Here is a 19,606-nt window from a genome sequence, read left to right as displayed (position 1 = left end):
ATGGCTTGAGCCCAGGAGTTCGAGGCTGCAATGAGCTATGGCTGGGCCACTGCACTCCAGCCTGGGTGACAGAATGAGACCCTGTCTCTTTAAACAAGAAAGAAAGAAAGGCATAGAGCCTGCTCAGGACACAGCAGGTCCCGGGTGAAGGCCCTGCAGAGCTGCACCCACCTCCTCTTCTTTAAGTTTGATGCTGAAGGCATGAGGTCACGCCTGCACAAACCTGGAGCCAGGCTCCAGCTCCACCACCACCAAGGATGGGATCACAGGCACAGGGTTTAGCCCCACCTGTCAACTGGGCAAAAGAGAAAACCTGAGTCTCCCGTGAGGTGCTGAGCAGGGGACCTGGCGCAGAGCGAGTGCTCAGCGAAGGGTGGCTGACGGCACCAAATCCTGTTGACCAGTGGGAAGGCCCTGATCCCTTAGTCTCATGGAAGGCGCTGGTGGACGTGGTCATATTATTGTTACTGCTGCTGTTGGTGACAGCTGCCGTGTTTGCCAGCTTACTCTGCATCTGTCACTGTCCGGCAAAGCCACATATAGGTGAAGCAAGGCTCCGGCCTGGGGACGCTGAAATCCAGCCCACATCCCAGTCACCAGGAGGAAGGACAATGCATGGACCAGCAGCAGCGCCAGCTCCCAACATGACAGATAAGCCAACGTCGTTTCCCTATTTGGCTGGAAATCACAGGTTACTGCCCAGCCCCTCCTGAGATGCCTGCCCTGACTCCCATGCACTGAGGTGGGGTCCTGGCAGCCACGTGCCTTCTTTTTGTTTTTGGAGACAGAATCTCACTCTGTCGCCCAGGCTGGAGTGCAGTGGCACAATCTTGGCTCACTGTAATCTCCGCTTCCCAGGTTCAAGCAATCCTCTCACCTCAGCCCCCTAAGTGGCTGGGACCACAGGTGCACGGCACCATGCCTGGCAACTTTTTGTATTTTTAGTAGAGATGGGTTTTCACCATGTTGCCCAGGCTGGTCTCGAACTTCTGACCTCAGGCAATCCTCCCACCTTGGTCTCCCAAAGTGCTGGGATTATAGGCGTGAGCTACCGCGCCCGGCCAATAATTCGTTTCTTATTTCCAAGGAGCTGCAGACTTATCTCAATTTTTAAACATCATTCACCACGTAAGAAAGCCGACGGAGCCCCTGGCTTGTAACTAAAAACAGAAATGGGCCAGTGCTTTGCACTCTTGGTCTTCCAAGAGGGGATACACCAGACGACCACCATGGGGTGCCAGAGCAAAGTGGCCAGGCAAGCAGCAGGGGAGGCACCCCAGGCCTGGAAGGCTCAGACCAAGGTGTGGAGGTGGGCAGGGGCTGGGGGTTGCTGAGAAGCAGCAGGAAAACCTGGGGGATGGAGCACAGCAGGAAGGAGGGTCTGCAGTGTTGAGAGGCAGAGAATGGCCCTTTTAGAGATGACAAAATGAGCAGGTAAGAACATGGACACAGGAACCATGCTCTCTGCAGCTCTGTGGCTGTGTGGCCTCAGGTAAGTCACTTGGCCTCTCTGTGCCTCCTTTTCTTCAATGATTACCTAGGTATAACAACAAATTCCACCCATGGGCTTGCTGTGAGGAAGAATTACATGTAAAATGTTTAGCATAGTTCCCAGCATACAGAAAATACTCAAGTTATAGGCCGGGCGAGGTGGTTAACATCTGTAATCCCAGCATTGTGAGAGGCAGAGGCAGGCAGATCACCTGAGGCCAGGAGTTCAGGATCAGCATGGCCAATGCAGCGAAATCCCATCTCTACTAAAAATACGGAAATTAGCCATGCGTGGTGGCAGGGGCCTGTAGTCCCAGCTACTCAAGAGGCTGAGGGAGGAGAATCACTTGAACTCAGGAGGCGGAGGTTGCAATGAGCCAAGAGTGTGCCACTACACTCTAGCCTGGGCGACAGAGAGAGACTCCATTTCAAAAAAAAAAAAAAAAAAAAGAACTTGGAGAGGCTGAGGCCAGCCGATCACTTGAGGTCAGGAGTTAGACACCAACCTGGCCAACATGGTGAAACCCTGCCTCAACTAAAAATACAAAAATTAGCCAAGTGTGGTGATATGCACCTGTAATTCCAGCCACTCAGGAAACTGAGGCAGGAGAATCACCTGAACCCGGGAGGCAGAGGTTGCAGTGAGCTGAGATCGTGCCACTGCACTCCAGCCTGGGCAAGAGAGCGAGACTCCATCTCAAAAATAAATAAATAAATAAAAAGAAAGAAAGAAAAGAAAGAGAAAATGCTCAGTAAGTGTTAGCTATTGTGCTATTTTCAGTATTATGGCTATCTTGACAGGGACTGTGAACATCTGAATCATCGACTCCCCTCCTCCCAACAGCATGCCCTCTGTCATGTGACTCTGCAGTCATGTGACCACAAAGGTAGAATGTACTTCCTTCTTGGTCCCTTGCCTTTGAGCTTGGCCAAGTGACTTGCTTTGTGAGTAGAAGGGACAGTATACTTTAAGGGACATTGCATGCTTTTTTAGGGGCCTATCTTGGGCCTCTGCTGCCACCATGAGAAGAGCCCCCTTTTGGAAAGCTGTGGACCCCTCACCCCGGTCCCCAGCAAAAGCTCTGTAAGGGAGACCTGAGCCACACCCACAGCCTGGACCCAAGTTCAGCAGGCCTGCAGCGTCCAGCAGAGCCGCCCAGCTGAGCCCTGCCGGGTCAGCTGATAGCAGCAGACTCACAGACCACTGAGATTGTGAGAGCATTTGTTACACAGCAACAGCTGACTGATTCAGGGGCCAACATCCAAACTATACTGACCTTCTCGCCAATCTCTGTCCGATCCCCGCTGGGCAGGATTTCCAGGTCTGGGAGGAGGGCACAGGCCTGTATCACGGACCTGTAATATGGTTCCTCCAGCTGACATCCAAAAAGGATGTTTTCTTGGAGAGAATCATTCTGAATCCAGGCCTGCTGTGGCACATAGGCCACGGAGCCCTAAGTTGCAAATGGAGAATGAGGTGAGACAGACACACAGACAGATCTGATCAATGAGACAACAGCTGGCCCACCCGCCTGCTAGGAGGGCCTCCCTTCACAAGTCATTTTCATCACAACTATTGCTTTGGCAAGAGGGAAACTGAGTCACAAAGACAACAGATGCCAGGGCTGGGATCAGAACCCACAGCAGGTGAATTACTGACTCCAATATCAGGAGTCAAAGAGTTGATATCCTCATTGATAAGATTACAGTTATTTACTTAGTAGCTAGCTATTAACTCAATGCCTACAGTGGTGATCAAAACCCTTGCTTCCAAAGAGTGGAAGTCCCTCAGGTGATGGAAGACTACTTGATTACACTTACCGTGGACGTGAAGATAAAAAGATATATGACACTTTTTAAGAGTCTAACTTGACTAGGCGCAGTGGCTCATGCCTGTAATCCCAGCACTTTGGGAGGCCGAGGCAGGCAGACTGCTTGAGGTCAGGAGTTCAAAGCCAGCCTGGGCAACATAGAGAAATCCCATCTCTAAAAAAAATAGAAAAATTAGCCAGGCATGGCGCTGTGCATCTGTAGTCCCAGCTACTTGGGAGGCTGTGGTGGGAGGGTCACCTGAGCCCAGGAAATGGAGGTACCACGAGCTGAGATTGCACCATGCCACTGCACTCCAGCCTGGACCACAGAGCAAGATCCTGTCTCAAAAAAATTAAGACTGACCTAGTTTGAGACATCCGGGAAGGATCTATGAGGAAATATCCTTGCTAAAAATTGAAGCAAAGACTCCTACATCAAAGCATCCATTTCAAAGGCTTATTTTTATTTCCATATGTCAGATATCACAAACAGCATGAGAATAAAGGCTAGAGTAAGGATATTTGTTTTGTGTATTTTGCTAATGAAAATGCTGAGGTAGTTAATTTTCTATATATTTATTATGTTTGTAGAAACAAAATCTTGCCATGTTGCTAAGCCTGGTCTCAAACTCCTGGCCTCAAGCAAATCCTCCTGCCTTGGCCTCCTGAAGTGCTGGGATTATAGGCATGAGCCATCATGCTCAGCTCAAACATATGTTTAGACAAGAACCAAAAAGTGAAGAATGAGTCAGTTTCATGAGAAGAGGGAAGAGCATTCAAGTCCGAGGGAACAGCACATGCGAAGGCCTGGAAGTGAAAAGTACTTGGCACATTCAAGGAACGGAAAGGCCAGTGTGACAGAAACATCGATCAATCCTGTGAGGGAACGACTGGCAGAAAACACACTAGGGACAGCAAGGGGGCCTATACGTGGTGAGGAGCATGGGCTTTATCAGAAGGGCAAGGGGAACCCCTGAAGATTATTTTTTTGACACAAAGCCTTGCTGTCGCTCAGGCTGGAATACCGTGGCAAGATCTCAGCTCACTGCAATCTCTGCCTCCGGGCTCAAGGGATTCTCCTTCCTCAGCCTCCTGAGTAGCTGGGACTAAAGGCGCACACCACCAGGCCCACTGATTTTTGTATTTTTAGTAGAGACGGGGTTTCGCTATGCTGGTCAGGCTGGTCTCAAACTCCTGACCTCAGGTGATCAACCTGCCTCAGCCTCCCAAGTGCTGGGATTACAGATGTGAGCCACCGCGCCCAGCCAGAAGGTTCTTGAATAAGGGAATTCTAGAGAGGGCAAAGCTGACAGCAGGTCCCAGGTACCCTCATTCTTACTCTAAATTCTCAAATAATTAACCTGCTGACTTGAATATCCTAACTTTTAAAAAGCCAAAATGTCAACAGTGGTGCCTTACCATAGAACCCACAGAAAATTCAGACATAATATACACAAACCACACCGACTAAAACATTTGGGAAAAGATAAATATTTTATATACATTTCTAGCACTCCCCTTACCTAGGCAAAACAACCAATAATAAATAATCATCTGGCCTGAAATGCTAATAGTGCCAGGATAGCAGAAAGCTGGGGTTAAGGAAACAGAAAGCAATGTGGATCCCATCCGGATTTGGAATTTTCTTCCATTAATCTAACTCTCATGGTTCATTCATCTTATTTTATGGCTGGAACTTGAAAGTAATGATAAAACATTTCTTAAAACAACAGTTAAAGGTCATTAATTTGGACCCAACCACAATGTATACTTTCTAAAGGCATTGTATAATCAAAGAAAGGGTTTTGCTCTGAAATAAAAACAATGTCATAAACTAGGCCAGGAGCGGTGGCTCACGCCTGTAATCCCAGCACTTTGGGAAGCCGAGATGGGGAGATCACCTGAGGTTAGGAGTTCTAGACTACCCAGGTCAACATGGTAAAATCCCGTCTTTACTGAAAATACAAAAATTAGCCGGGTGCAGTAATGGTGGGTGCCTATAATCCCAGCTACTCAAGAGGCTAAGACAGGAGAATCGGTTGAACCCAGGAGGCAGAGGTTGCAGTGAGTCAAGATCACACGACTGCACTCCAGCCTGGGCAACAAAAAAAACTCTGTCTCAAAAAAAACCCACAACAACAAACAACGTCATAAACTTGACATTCCCAAAGGCAGATTCCAAGAGACAAATGTGCAGTTGCACAGACACTAAAGAGGTGCGGACAAGTACACCTGGGACACATAAGGTTAAACAGTTAATAGATTTTTTCTCCTTGCAGGACTTTGTCAAAGCCTTTAATTTGCTAATGTTTACTGTAAGTCTCCAAGAGGGAGGGGGCTGGAGTATGCATTATTTCCCAAGCTTGTTTGAGCCTGGGGTTCTTTATCGCCCAAATGTCCTGCAAGATGAGCTGGCTGCAGACCACACTCCTGGAAATGCTGGTAGCAAAACTTCCAGGGACGTATTGTTACACTAGGAAAAGGCCTTCATGGGGAGTGAACTAAATGCAAACAAAGGCTGTTGATTTCCAGTGGGGATTATTTGTAAAGGAGCCTCTTAAGCTCACTCCTGGGGAATTTCAACTTACTTCAAAGTACACTGTGTATTTAAAAGCAGTAAAACTGCAGTCTTCTTTTAGCTCCATATTAAGAATTCAACACTAAAAATTTAAACTGTTCCCTTTAAAAAATTTTCTAAGAAAACATTTCAAGCGCATAAACATTTTTGTTTTGTTACATTTATAAGAATAGATACTCAGAGATCCATAAAGATAAAGAACAATCCAAAAAGACCCAAACAGACCAAGAGACACTCAGTGACAGGCAGAGACGCAAGGGAAGGAGACACAGGCTGCGTACCAGGGAGTCTTCATGTGTCTACTAAGTATTTATTAAGTGGCCAAATGCGGTGACTCACACCTGTAATCCCAGCACTTTGGGAGACAGAGGTGTGCAGATCACTTGAGGTCAGGAGTTTGAGACCAGCCTGGCCAACATGGTAAAACACCGTCTCTACTAAAAAAATATAAAAATTAGCTGGGCATGGTGGTGCATGCCTGTAATCCTAGCTATTCGGGAGGCTGAGGGAGAATCACCTGGACCCAGGAGGCAGAGGCTGCAGTGAGCCGAGATCACACCACTTCACTCCAGCCTGCGGGACAGAGCCTGACCCTGTCTCAAAAAAAAAAAAAAAAACAACAATAATAATGATAATAATAATAAAATAACAGCTTAATAAGGAGATAACAAAATAAATATTTATTAAGTGCCTACTATATACTGGGCACTATGTTAAGTGCTGGGAGACAGATGGAAATAAATGATACCAAAATCCTGCCTTCTAGGACAGCACGGAACAGAACAGAAAGAACGAGAGAGAAAGAGACAGTGGAAAGATACAGGAGGAGGAGGAAAAGAGACGTTGCTGCTTTCGCTTCTGGCACAGGGACAGTCAAAAGAAACACCAGCATTTCTGAGCTTTTCCTCAGACCACCAGCTTCCCCACTGCCCCTCCCCGCTGGTCCTCATCCTACCTTGATAGCCACGTGCCCCTCCACTTTGTCCATCTCAGCCAAGAGGGCTGAGAGCAGGGACGACTTTCCGCAGCCCACCTGGCCCACCACGGCCACCAAAGCACCTTCGGGGATGGAGAAGGTGATGCTGAAACGACACAACACACCTGGCTCAGCCATGCCGAATGAGGCCTGCCAGGCTAATGCCCATGGCCACCGAGCCTCAATTTACCCCAAGTAGAGAAAGAGAAAGAGAGACAGAAAGCAAGACTGTACTAAACACTGAAGGCCTCAACATTCCTTCCATTTCTACTGCTGAGTTCAGTTCAGTGACCTGTCTCAGGGGGCCTCCAGGTGGCAGGCAGGTGACAGGTGTCCCTTAGAGAAGAGAGGCAGGGAGTAACCTGAGGGATCCTGTCACAGTGCGCTTCTGGAACAGTTTTTGCCCCTCAGAGAGGCAGGAACTTTACTGGGGGCATGATGCAAGGTCTGAAAGGAGAGGACACCTCAAGACAAACTGGGGCCGGGCACGGTAGCTCATGCCAGTGCTGGTAATCCCAGCACTCTGGGAGGCCAACGCAGGTGGATCACGAGGTCAGGAGCTCGAGACCAGCCTGGCCAACATGGTGAAACCCCGTTTCTACTGAAAATATAAAAATTAGCCAGGCGCGGTGGCAGGGCCTGTGGTCCCAGCTACTCAGGAGGCTGGGGCACAAGAATCACTTGAACCCAAGAGGCGGAGGTTACAGTGAGCTGAGATCGTGCCACTGAACTCCGGTCTGGGCAAGAGCGTGAGACTCTGTCTCAGAAAATAAATAAACCAAAAAACTCTGACAGAAAAGCAGGCGTGTCCCACACACAGAAACATGGGGAGAGCCGGAGAAAGGTGTAAAGGGGTGAAGGCACAGGGTGTAACCAGGGATGCGATGGCACTGAGGTAGGTAGTGGCCAGACCTGGGAGCACCTTGAAATATGCCCTGGAAGGATGCTGTGCTATGACACCTGAACTCTGCCAGCCGGGAGCCACCAAAGGGTTGAAAAGGGAAACGCGTATGAATAAATCTGAGTTGAATTTCAGGAAGATGTCTCTATTGAAATCATCCTTTAACGAACAGCAGAAAGCAAAATAAAATAAGCTCAGCATTCTCCCAGCAAGAACGGCTGTCAATGGGGCAGGTCAACCCCAGGCCACTCCCACTGCCAACGGCACCTCCAGAGCAGGGTTTCCATCCTCCCAGGGAAGGGAGGGCACATCCAAACCTTTGCTGGACTCACTTACATGGAATGTGCTTTTATATTTTATTTATCTGTGTTTAGTTACTTAAGTATTTATTTATTTTTGAGACAAGAGTCTCAAGGCCCAGGCTGGAGTACAGTGGCTCAATCTTGGCTCACTGAAACCTGTGCCTCCCAGGTTCAAATGATTCTTGTGCCTCAGCCTCCCAAGTAGCTGGGATTACAGGCGAGCGCCACCACATCCAGCTAATTTTTGTAGTTTTAGTACAGATGGGGTTTCCCCACATTGGCCAGGCTGGTCTCGAACTGCTGACCTCCAGTGATCTGCCCGCCTCAGCCTCCCACAGTGCTGGGATTACAGGCATGCACCACCATGCCCAGCTAATTTTTTTATTTTTAGTAGTGACAGGGTTTCACCATGTTGGCCAGGCTGGTCTCAGACTTCGGACTTCAGGTGATGTGCCCACCTTGGCCTCCCAAAGTGCTGGGATTCTGTGCTTTTTAACTGCCACCTTTCTGATTTCAGAGTATTAGTGGAAATGCTGATAGTCGTTGCTGTCACTGATTGTTTCATTCTTATGACACTGCTGCGTGGTGACACTCATCAGGCTTTTTGTTCCTGTGCTGGGAGGGGAAAGGATTATGGGGCCTGCGTGGGCAGGAAGCCCAGTGAGACAGTACCTGCCACTGTCCACATGAGACTGAAATATTCTTACAGGCTGATGAGAGAAAAGGGTTAGAGAAAGGTTCTGGGGGCTCATGGGGGGAAGGTAACTGAACAGGAAAACCACTGGGTCAGGAAAGGGACACAGATACAGATTAGTTGTGCAGCTCAACAAGACAGAACAGCTACAACTGAAGCAGGCAGGATTTAAGTTAGACATAAGGAAGAACTTCCTAAGCATGCAGTACCCCCATGAATTTTCAAGGCAGGCTTTCTACAGATTCTTTTCTCTGGAGAGTTTCTCTCCTTCATGATAAACTACAGCAGTGATTTGGCTACTCAGGCATGAGCTAAACCTCTAAAAGGGTCCCATCACCCCTGTGTTTTGCGGATTCCTTAAGGGGGCCTAAAAAGCTGTTGATCAAGGCCTCTGGTCAGAAAAAAATGAGAGGTGCTTGACAAGTTGCCTGGAGATAAGGTCAATTTCCTAGACTTCATGTGCTTTGGAAAGGTAAGGACTGTAGGGTGTGGGGTGCCAGATAGAAAGCTGGCAAGAAAGGGTGAGCTGGGCAGCTGAGGGGCACTGGAGTTCGGCAGCATCACAGCCTCTGACTGAGACTGGCCAGTCAGCATACTCAGTGTCTGAAGGCATAGCGATTGCCTCACAGAGGGCACAGGACCCAGTCTGGGTCAGCAAGAAGCAGGCAGTTCTCCTAACAGTGCGATACACAGTGGGAGCTGTTGGGACCATTTACCATCACAAGTGGAGAGGATGCGTGAGGATAAAGCAGACCAGGAGAAAGTGAAACAAAGAAAATATGAAGAAAGTTCCGATGGCAGAGTCCCTGGATCACACCGCACCTGAAAGTAGAACCTCCCAGTTATGCGAGCCAAGAATCTCCTGTATTGTCTAAGTCTAGCTGTCCAAGGCTGCTGTAACTTACAATCACAGGGAACCCTCTGTGCTAGGCATCTGTGTCTGCTTCTCACGACAGCCTAAGCAGGTGTATCTGCACCCATTGTCCAGATGGGTAAGCTAAGTCTTAGAAAGGCAAAGTGAGTTGTTCAAGGTCACAGAGAGGGAGCACGGTGGGAATTCGAATCCACGTTTGACAAAAGCCCTGTGGCTCTCTCCACGCCATCACGTGTGTCCACGTCCCGGCTTACCCATTCAGTGTGGGAGGGTCGCTCCTGGCCCAGGTGAATGTGGCATTCCTCACGGTGATGCTGTTCGTGCCCCCACCTACAAAGCAGAGACATGTCAGGCACAGGCTGAGCTGTGGGACTCCACATCAACGAACGCTCTCTTTCTCTGCTTGAGTGGTTCAACCCCAGACGCTTGGCACGAATGGCGCTAGGCATTATTATCTGGTGACATCAGCCACGGGTTCTGAAAGAAGAAACTCAACCGGCAGTTTTGGAGGCAGCCCCAGACCCAGAAAGCAGAAGGAAACTGCAAGAAGCTTTGTCCTTGTAAGATGGGGTTGCGCCATCTGGACGATCATCTCGGGAGATCACTGCAGAGGCGGGGGCCGCATGAGAATTACTCAACGCTCTTGATGCCCTGGCCCTTCTGAGGCAGGTTCGGGGCAGCTCCAGCTGGGAGGGCCGAGCAGTGGCCAAGGTCAGTGGGAAACAGCTGGCGTCCACAAGCAAACCTCTCTCCACTGGGGTGGCCAGCATCAGACCGCTGGGCCCTCCTTGAGGTTCAAAGGGAGGTCGTTCACCCTTCTCCCCATGTCCTCTATCTGTCTTCCTCCCCCAGCCACACCACCCTACGACACAGCACATCACAGCAGGTGGATCTTTCTAAAACATCCATCACGATAAACTCAAAAAAAGAGGATACGGAACAGGAAGTGTGGTATGAGGGCACAGGGAAGGGGAGAGTGTTGGAGACAAGACACATGTTAACTGATTCCATGTTTCTGTCTTCTTCTGAGACAGGATCTGGCTTCTGCATCCAGGCTGGAGTGCAGTGGTGCGATCTCTGCTCACTGCAACCTCCATCTCCCAGGCGCAGGCGATTCTCCCACTTCAGCCTCCTGAGCAACTGGGACTACAGGATGTGCAACATCACACCCAGCTAATTTTTTTTTGTATTTTTTGTAGAGATGGGGTCTTGACATGTTGCTCAGCCTGGTCTCGAACTCTTGGCCTCAAGTGATCTGCTTTCCTCGGCCTTCCAAAGTGCTGGGATTACAGGCATGAGACACCATGCCCGGCCAGCTCTACACTTCTAAAGCTCCTAGCACCTCTGTCTTCTTTTACTCTTCTTCCTGTTATTTTCCTTTTACTTCATGTCTCTCACTTAAAACAAAAGCAGGCCAGTCACAGGGGCTCATGCCTGTAATCCCAACACTTTGGGAGACCGAGGCGGGCAGATCACCTGATGTCAGGAGTTCGAGACCAGCCTGGCCAATGTGGTGAAACCCCATCTCTACTAAAAATACAAACATTAGCCAGGTGTGGTAGCGCATGCCTGTAGTCCCAGCTACTCGGGAGTCTGAGACAGGAGAATCGCTTGAAACCAAGGCAGAGGTCGCAGAGAGCCAAGATCGTGCCATTGCACTCCAGCCTGGGCAACAGAGTGAAACTCTGTCTCAAAAAAAAAAAAAAAGAAAGAAAGAAAAAGAAAAAGAAAAAACAGAAAAGCAGCTCTCTGAATTATGAGCCACCTTAAGACCATCTGGAGATAATACAGGAGTATTTTTTGTTTAAGTTGTCAAATGAAGAAATAACTTCCTCCATGCACCAAAAAAACAAAAAACCTACAGAGAGAGAAAGGTGCTGGTTAACCTAGATTAACTTTCTCCCTCAGCTCTTCTAAAAGAGTGGACGGGGAATGAGGAAACTGGGAGTTGCTATTTAAGGAATTTAAGAAAAGCCACTGGAGAGAGAGAGGTTGCAGAGAACGGTTAGCTTGGGAGCTGGGAGCAGCCAAGGGGGCCCCCACTGGCTAGAGCGTGCTAAACATTCCAGGAAGTCCAACCACCTAGGAGGCCACTATTCGGGCAGGAAGGAGGGGCTGGGGTGCGGGCGGCACCCGGGGGCCTAGGGGTTTCCTGATGCTTGCCTTGAGCTGTGAACAACTTCAGTAGCAAGAAACCACCCCCCGCCCACCACTGGCCACCTCAAATTTCAGCCTGTGTTTAGCAGAGAAATTTGACCCCAGAGTAGATGGAATCGTTGCCTTATGATGTGAGGGGATGTGGGACACTGGGACAGCAGAAACCAGATGACCACAGCCCAGGGGTGTTGGGAGGAAGAGTCCAGCATCCACTTGGGCCACGGTTCTCAAATGGAGGCAACTGTGTCCCTCAAGGCACATCTGGCAATGTCTGGAGCCATTTTTGGTTGCCAAAATTGGGGTGGACACTACTGTATCTAATGGGTAGAGTCCAGAGTTGCTGCTCAACATCCCACAGTGCACAGGACAGTCCCCAACCACAAAGAATAATGTGTCTCCAGATGTCAGTAGCACCCAGGATAAAAAACCCCACACCAGGGGGCTGAGCTGAAGATGCTGAGACCATCTCGCTCAGACCAGAGACGTGACAACTCCCAGGATCTGTTTATCATCTTCTATGCACCAGGTGCCGTGTCAAACGTGTCAAACGTTTAGGTGCCACTAAAGATACCTGAGCGTGTGCGAGGTGCCAGACACAGCTCACGCGGTATAACCGACGTTTACACACATTTAATCTTCTGACTTTGGACTCTGGAGCCAGACTGTACGGGTTTGAATCCTGGGGCTACCACTTCGTACCTGGGTAGCCACAGGCAAGTTAGTTAACTTCTCTGTGCCTTCGTTTGTTTGTTTTTTGAGACAGGGTCTCACTCTGACACCCAGGCTGGAGTACAGTGGCATGATCATAACTCACTATAGCCTTGAACTCCCGGGCTCAGCCAATCCTCCTGCCTCAGCCATTCAAGTAACTAGGACTACAGGTGCACCACGATGCCCGGTGAATTTTTTAATTTTTGTAGAGACGAGGTCTCACTACATTACCCAACGTGATCTCAAACTCCTGGCCTCAAGCAATCCTCCAGCCTTGGCCTCCCAAAGTACTAGGATTATAGGTACGAGCCACTGCACCCAGCCTGTGCCTCACTTTTTCATCTGTAAAATACAGCTGACAATCATGCAATCAACTTCAGAGGGCTGTGGTGGGGTGTCTATGAGGCAGTGCACACAGAGCACTTCTCATAATGCTTGGCACATAGTAGGTGCTCAGTAAATCTCAGTGAGGCAACACCCTATGGACTCTACCGATGGGCTGTGGGTGTGAATGCTGGTTCTTCTTTTCATCAGCTGTGCAATCTCCGGCAAGTTTCAGAGACCAGTTTCTTCATCTGGAAAATGGGGGCTTCCATCACCCTCCTTCAGGGGTACCATGGTGAGTAATGGACAAGTTGGGACATTGACATCCTTGGAACGGAATGTGCATGACAGAGGCTTTATAAGTGAACGTGTCACTGCACTTACTGCCTTTAATATTTTTTATTATTATTATTATTATTATTATTATTTTTTTTTTTGAGATGAAGTCTCACTCTTTGCCCTGGCTGGAGTGCAGTGGTGCAATCTTGGCTCACTGCAACCTCCACCTCCTGGGTTCAAGTGATTCTCCTGCCTCAGCCTCCTGAGTAGTTGGGATTACAGGTGCCCAACACCATGTCCAGCTAATTTTTGTATTTTCAGTAGAGACGGGGTTTCACCATGTTGGCCAGGCTGATCTCGAACTCCTGACCTCAAGTGATCCACCTGCCTCAGCTCCCCAAAGTGCTGGGATTACAGGCGTGAGCCACTGTGCCCGGCCTAATATTTATTATTAAGTGCCTAGAGAGATGGTTACAAACAACATCCCTGGCTCAGGGGGATGGGCTGGGAAACGATAAATTAACAAGCTACAAAACAAACAAACCTGCCAATAAAAATGCATGGCCAGGTGCAGTGGCTCACATCTGTCATCCCAGCACTTTGGGAGGCTGAGGCAGAGGGATCCTTGAGCCCAGGAGTTCAAGACCAACTTGAGGAACAAAGCAAGACCTTGTCTCTCCAAATAAAAAAATTTAATATTGAAAAAAAAAAAAAAAAAAGGCCAGAAGAAGTGGCTCATGCCTATAAGCCCAGCACTTTGGGAGGCTTGAGGCAGGTGGATTGCTTGAGCTGAGGAGTTTGAGACCGGCCTGGACAACATGGTGAAACCCTGTCTCTACAAAACATACCAAAATATTATCCAAGTATGGTGCTGTGTGTGCCTGTAGTTCCAGCTACTTGGGAGGCTAAGGTCAGAGGATCACCTGAGCCCGTGAAATCAAGGCTGCAGTGACAGCTATGACTGCGCCACTGCACTCCAGCCTGGGAAATGGAATGAGACCCTGTCTCAAAAAAAAAAAAAAAAAATCCAAGTAACACTCAGCCAAAGAAAGGTACTTTTGCTTCCCTGATCTAGATAAAACTGAGGCTCAGACCTAAGTCTACACAGCTTGTGGGTGATGAAGGCTGGCCAGCCTCCAGAGTTCTCATTTAGCCCAGAATAGAATCAAGGTCAAAGCCTTGGAAAGTGACTCCCAGGGGGAAGCCTCAAGCAGCTGCTGCCCCTCAACAAGAAAACAAAAATGCAAGTGCAAGTTCACCCTCCTGGGAAGTGTGAGACAGGACAGAAGCCCAGGAGGCCAGGCTTCCCTTCCCTTCTGCAGGCTCTGCAGAACCCTTGTCCCACGGGGTCTCACAGACAAGCGGCTGGGCAGAGTCAAACCTGAGGGCAGCCAAGGGAAAGAAATGCAAGTAGGGAGGACCCAGTGGGAGATGGGAAGGCGGCCACTTCCAGAAGCCAGGACCGAACACACACATACCGTCTTTGACAGGCCGTCGCTCGATGCTGTCAGGTTCCAGCTCCTCATGGGAGAGAAAGATCCTCAGGCGTTTCAGGGAGACACTCGCCTATACAGAGAGCAATGGCAGGGGAGAGTTATTTTTAAAAAGCATTTTTGCAAAACCAACCAAGGTTAACTTTCAAGGGTTTCCCCGGGTGTGGAGGGGCACACACCCTCCCTTATTTCTGAAGGTCCCACATTTCTTAGAACCAGTGTATACTTTAGAATTAAACAAAACAAAACAAAACAAAAAAAGAAACAGGTTTTGGTTCTGCTTTGTTTTAAAAGCCCACAAAAGGTATTTCAGAAAAAATGGGCGAATGGCTGGGCGTGGTAGCTCAAACCTGTAATCTCAGCACTTTGGGAGGCCGAGGCAGGCAGATCACTTGAGGTCAGGAGTTTGAGACCAGCCTGGCCAACACGGTGAAACCCCGCCTCAGCTAAAAAAAAAAAAAAAAAAATACATAAAATTAGCCTGGTGTGGTGGCACGCACCTGCAATCCCAGCTACTCGGGAGGCTGAGGCAGAAGAATCACTTGAACCTGGGAAGGCAGAGGTCGCAGTGAGCCAAGATCATGTCACTGCACTCCAGCCTGGGCGACAGAGTGAGGCTCTGTTTCAAAAAATAAATAAATAAAAATAAAAGAAGAAAAGGGCAGAGGCCTGGTGGAAAAGGGACTCTGGAAACATAACAACAAATGCAACAGAGCCAATTCAAACAGCCCAATGGGACAGGCATTTCTGAGATACTCCAGAAAACTTGGATATGGGCTGAGTATTATTGTAAAAACTTATTGTTAGTTTGCTTAGACATGATGATGGTATTACATTATGTAGGAAGAAATGCATGCTGAAATATTTGTGGGTAGAATGTAAGGGGTCTGAGATTTGCTTTAAAATTATTCGGCAAATAAAGGAAAGAATGAAGGGATAGATAGCAGAGTTTAGCATCAAAAACAAATGAAGGGAAAGAGGGACAAGGGAGGGATACTGAAAAAGAATGAGATAAATCAACTGTGGCAAAATGTTTTGGGTTTTTTTGTTTGTTTTTGAGACGGAGTCTCGCTCAGTCACCCAGGCTGGAGTGCAGTGGCGCAATCGCAGCTCACTGGAAGCTCCACCTCCCGGGTTCACAACATTCTCCTGCCTCAGCCTCCCGAGTAGCTGGGATTACAGGCGCCTGCCACCACACCTGGCTAATTTTTTTGTATTTACAGCAGAGACAGGGTTTCACCGTGTTAGCCAGGATGGTCTCGATCTCCTGACCTCGTGATCCGCCCACCTTGACCTCCCAAAGTGCTGGGATTACAGGCATGAGCCACTGTGCCCAGCCTTGGTTTCTTTATTTGAGAGAGTCTTGCTCTGTTGCCCAGGCTGGAGTGCAGTGGTGCAAACATAACTCACTGCAGCCTCAAACTCCTAGGCTCAAGCGATCCTTCTGCCTCAGCCTCCCATGTAGTCACTGCAGGCGTGCACCCCACACCCATTTTGTTATTTTTTGTAGAGTAGGGGTCTCATTGCCCAGGCTGATTTTGAACTCCTGGGCTGAAGCAATCCTACCACCTCAGCCTCCCACAGTGCTGGGATTACAGGCGTGAGCCACTGCGCCCAGCTAAAAAATGCCGATGTTGAATCTGAGTGATGTGTACACGGGGTTCATGTTGTATTATTTCCTTTCTTGGAGACTGAGTCTCACTCAGTCGCCCAGGCTGGGGTGCAGTGGCGCAATCTCGGCTCACTGCAACCTTGGCAACCTCCACCTCCCGGGTTCAAGCGATTCTCGTGTCTCAGCCTCCAGATTAGCTGGGATTACAGGCACCCACCAACACATCTGGCTAATTTTTGTATTTTTAGTAGAGACAGGGTTTCCCCATGTTGGCCAAGCTGGTCTCGAACTCCTGACCTCAGCTGATCTGCCCGCCTTGGTCACCCAAAGTGCTGGGAATGCAGGTGTGAGCCATCATGCCTGGCTTTTTTTTTTTCTTTTTCTTCTTTTTTTTTTTTTTAATGCCAGCTTACAAGATTTAAGCTATTCTACTTCTGTGTACACTTGACATTTTTCATAATAAAATGGATTTTTTTCTTTTGGACAAAGCCTGCAATCAGCGTTGTACTACCAAATTTTAAGGTTGATTTGCCTATGTAGTTAAAATGGAGTTTTCGAAAGGGATGTTCGCAATGCTCGGAAAAAAATGTGAAAATAGTGCAGAAAAGTGACAGGAGCTTCCAGTAGTGCCCAAGCGTGACAAAACAGAAAGCCACCCCTCCTTACACAGTCAATGGCAGGAATTTTAGAGATTCTACAGGGTCTACATTGTTTTTAAAAAATAAAAACAGAAAACAAAAAAACAGGGTCTTACTCCCTTCACCCAGGCTGGAGTGTAGTGGTGTGACTATGACTCACTGCAGCCTCAACTTCCCAAGCTCAGCTGATCCTCCCACCCCAGCCTTCTGAGTAGCTGGGAATACAGGGGCACACCACCATGCCTGGCTAATTTTCAAATACATATATATATATATATATATATATTTTTTTTTTTTTTTTTTTTTTTTTTACATACAGGGTTTTACCATATTGCCCAGGCTAGTCTCAAACTCCTAGGCTTAAGAGATCCACCTGCCTTGGCCTCCCAAAGTGCTGGGATTACAGGCATGTGCCATCATGCCCGGCCGTAAGGTTGGGGTTTTTCTTTTTTTTTTTTTTTTTAATTTTGAGACGGAGTTTTTGCTGTGTCACCCAGACTGGAATGCAATGGCACAATCTTGGCTCACTGCAACCTCTTCCTCCTGGGCTAAAGCAATTCTCCTGCCTCAGCCTTCCGAGTAGCTGGGATTACAGGGACCCGCCACCACACCTGGCTAATTTTTGTATTTTTAGTAGAGATGAGGTTGCACTATGTTGGCCAGGCTGGTCTCGAACTCTTGACCTCAGGTGATCTAACCGCCTCAGCCTCCCAAAGTGGTGGGATTACAGGTAGGAGCCACCGCGCCCGGCTGTAAAGTTGGGGTTTCTCAAAGCATGGGTGGTCAAGACCTATCAGTGGGTTGTAAAATCAATCAAGTCAGACAACAGCTACATTTTTGAAAAAAAGGATAGGAATGGCGGAGGAATAGGCTGAAGAGAACAGAGTATTTCGGAAAGATTCTTCCAGAGCGTGGGAAAGCCCTGCTGCATTAAACTTGATTCATATACTCAAGTGCGAGTTCTCTGTCAAGAAGTCAAACGCATTTTCTTTCTTTCAGGCAAGACCAGACAAAAGCATGGCAGCCTTTGTCCGGGCCTCATGGAGCCCGACCGGGAGTGTGATCTAGAGGCTGCGCTTGGGGGCACTTCCATGCTTTTGTGGCCTAGAACCCCAAGGCCCCGTCTCGGAAGTCACCCCAGCTTCCCCCGTACCTGCACGATGCTGCTGATGACCATGGGAAGAATGTTCAGGGGAAAACGGAGGATGTTGAACAAGGCCAAAGACACGAAGGCTGTCTGGGCATCCAGGATGTTGTTCTCGTCAATGGTCACGTAGACGGCAAACGTGCACAGGGCCACCTGCAAGCAGAACACCCAGTGCTGACTGCTGTGCCCTGAGTGACAGTCATCACCCTAGGAGCAGTGACAGGCCCTGGAGATGCGCTCGGGCCCTCCCCAGGTGGCCACAACTGACCAGCTGCTGGAGCTCATGGAAAAACCTGGGGCAGTATCTGGCACATAGCCGGTGCTCACTAAACACTCCGGGAATGAACTGGATAAATCAGCGACCAGGAGCCCAAAGAGCCGGCCTCTCCCATCAACTTTCTCAGCGATGTCCTAGACGGACATTCTTAGTATTCCTCAAAAGCACCAAGCACAATCCCCAAGCCAGGCCTTTACCCCTGCCATTTCCTCTGCCTGAAACCATCTTCCATCCAGGGGGCCACCTGACTCCTCCCTCTCACCATTCAAGGGAGCTGCCTCTCCCACTCTACCCAAATAGCCCTGCCATCTGGCCATTGGCCCATGTATTTTCAGGGTCTCAGCACTGCCATTTCATTGTCACTTCCTGGAAGGTCATACAGCTTAAAAATAAAAACCATACACTTTGCCATATTTCCGCTGTGGGACCCTGGTTGAGTTATTTCACCTCTCCAGGCGAGCCCCTATTTTCTCATCTATAAAATGGAAGTCATGATAGGCTTTTAAGGCCTCTTGGCACTTATGTAGGGTGCTTATTTGCACAGGGCCCAAGCACAGTAAAACTCAACAGATGGCAGCTGTTTTTATTTCTTCTTAGAAGATTTGGTCCAAATTCCTTAGATCATTCTTCCAAGGAATCTATTAACGTGGTCACACAAGCGAGAGCCCGGTCCCATGGGAAGCCAGAGCTGGTTCGTGTTCTGGCTCTGACATTAACAAGACAGATGACGCTGAGCCATGGCACAGAAATTTTCCAGGCTCCGATGTCAAGAGGGAGGCAAGGTGCTCAAAACGACAGGGACACATGATCCCTGGGTGCAGTGGTGCAATCATGGCTCACCACAGCCTCGACCTCCTGGGCCCAAGCACTCCTCCCACCTCAGCCTCCCGAGCAGCTAGGACTACAGGCGCATACCACCATGCCCGGCTAATTTTTTTATTTTTGTAGAGACAGGGTCTCCCTATGCTTCCTAGGCTGTTCTCAAACACCTGGGCTCAGGCCATCTGCCTGCCTCGGCCACCTAAAGTGCTGGGATTACAGGTATGAGCCACTGCACCCATCCTGGCTCCCATCTTCTAAGCGGTAATGCAACACTGGCATCTTACCTAAAGATACTTTTTTTTTTGAGACACAGTCTCATTCTTTTGCACAAAATGGAGTGCAGTGGTGCGATCGCAGTTCACCGCAACCTCTGCCTCCCAGGGTCAAACGATTCTCATGCCTCAGTCTCCAAGTAGCTGGGATTATAGGCGCCCACCACCATGCCCAGCTAATCTTTTTGTATTTTTCTTAGTAGAGATGGGGTTTCACCATGTTGGTCAGACTGGTCTTGAGCTCCTG

At 48.8% G+C, this 19,606-nt stretch overlaps 1 protein-coding gene across 9 annotated transcripts in view; it reads right to left on the bottom strand.

Annotated features, from left to right (window-relative positions):
* Window positions 1–19,606, bottom strand: part of LOC101130854 (multidrug resistance-associated protein 1) — a 190,068-nt gene that overhangs the window by 55,281 nt on the left and 115,181 nt on the right. For 7 of the 9 annotated variants that reach the window (XM_055365324.2, XM_063699510.1, XM_055365320.2 and 4 more), the window contains 5 exons: window positions 17,995–18,141; window positions 14,577–14,664; window positions 9,882–9,957; window positions 6,836–6,962; window positions 2,769–2,945 (listed from right to left, as the gene is read on the bottom strand). In XM_055365324.2, coding sequence (XP_055221299.2) covers window positions 2,769–2,945; window positions 6,836–6,962; window positions 9,882–9,957; window positions 14,577–14,664; window positions 17,995–18,141 — 615 coding nt within the window. The remainder of the gene's footprint in view (window positions 1–2,768; window positions 2,946–6,835; window positions 6,963–9,881; window positions 9,958–14,576; window positions 14,665–17,994; window positions 18,142–19,606) is intronic. The other 2 variants (XM_063699508.1, XM_063699509.1) reach the window with 1 other exon arrangement.

This window comes from Gorilla gorilla, chromosome 18 (assembly GCF_029281585.2).
Source record: "Gorilla gorilla gorilla isolate KB3781 chromosome 18, NHGRI_mGorGor1-v2.1_pri, whole genome shotgun sequence".
NCBI classification, from domain to species: domain Eukaryota; kingdom Metazoa; phylum Chordata; class Mammalia; order Primates; family Hominidae; genus Gorilla; species Gorilla gorilla.
This window is presented reverse-complemented; position numbering and strand designations above follow the sequence as displayed.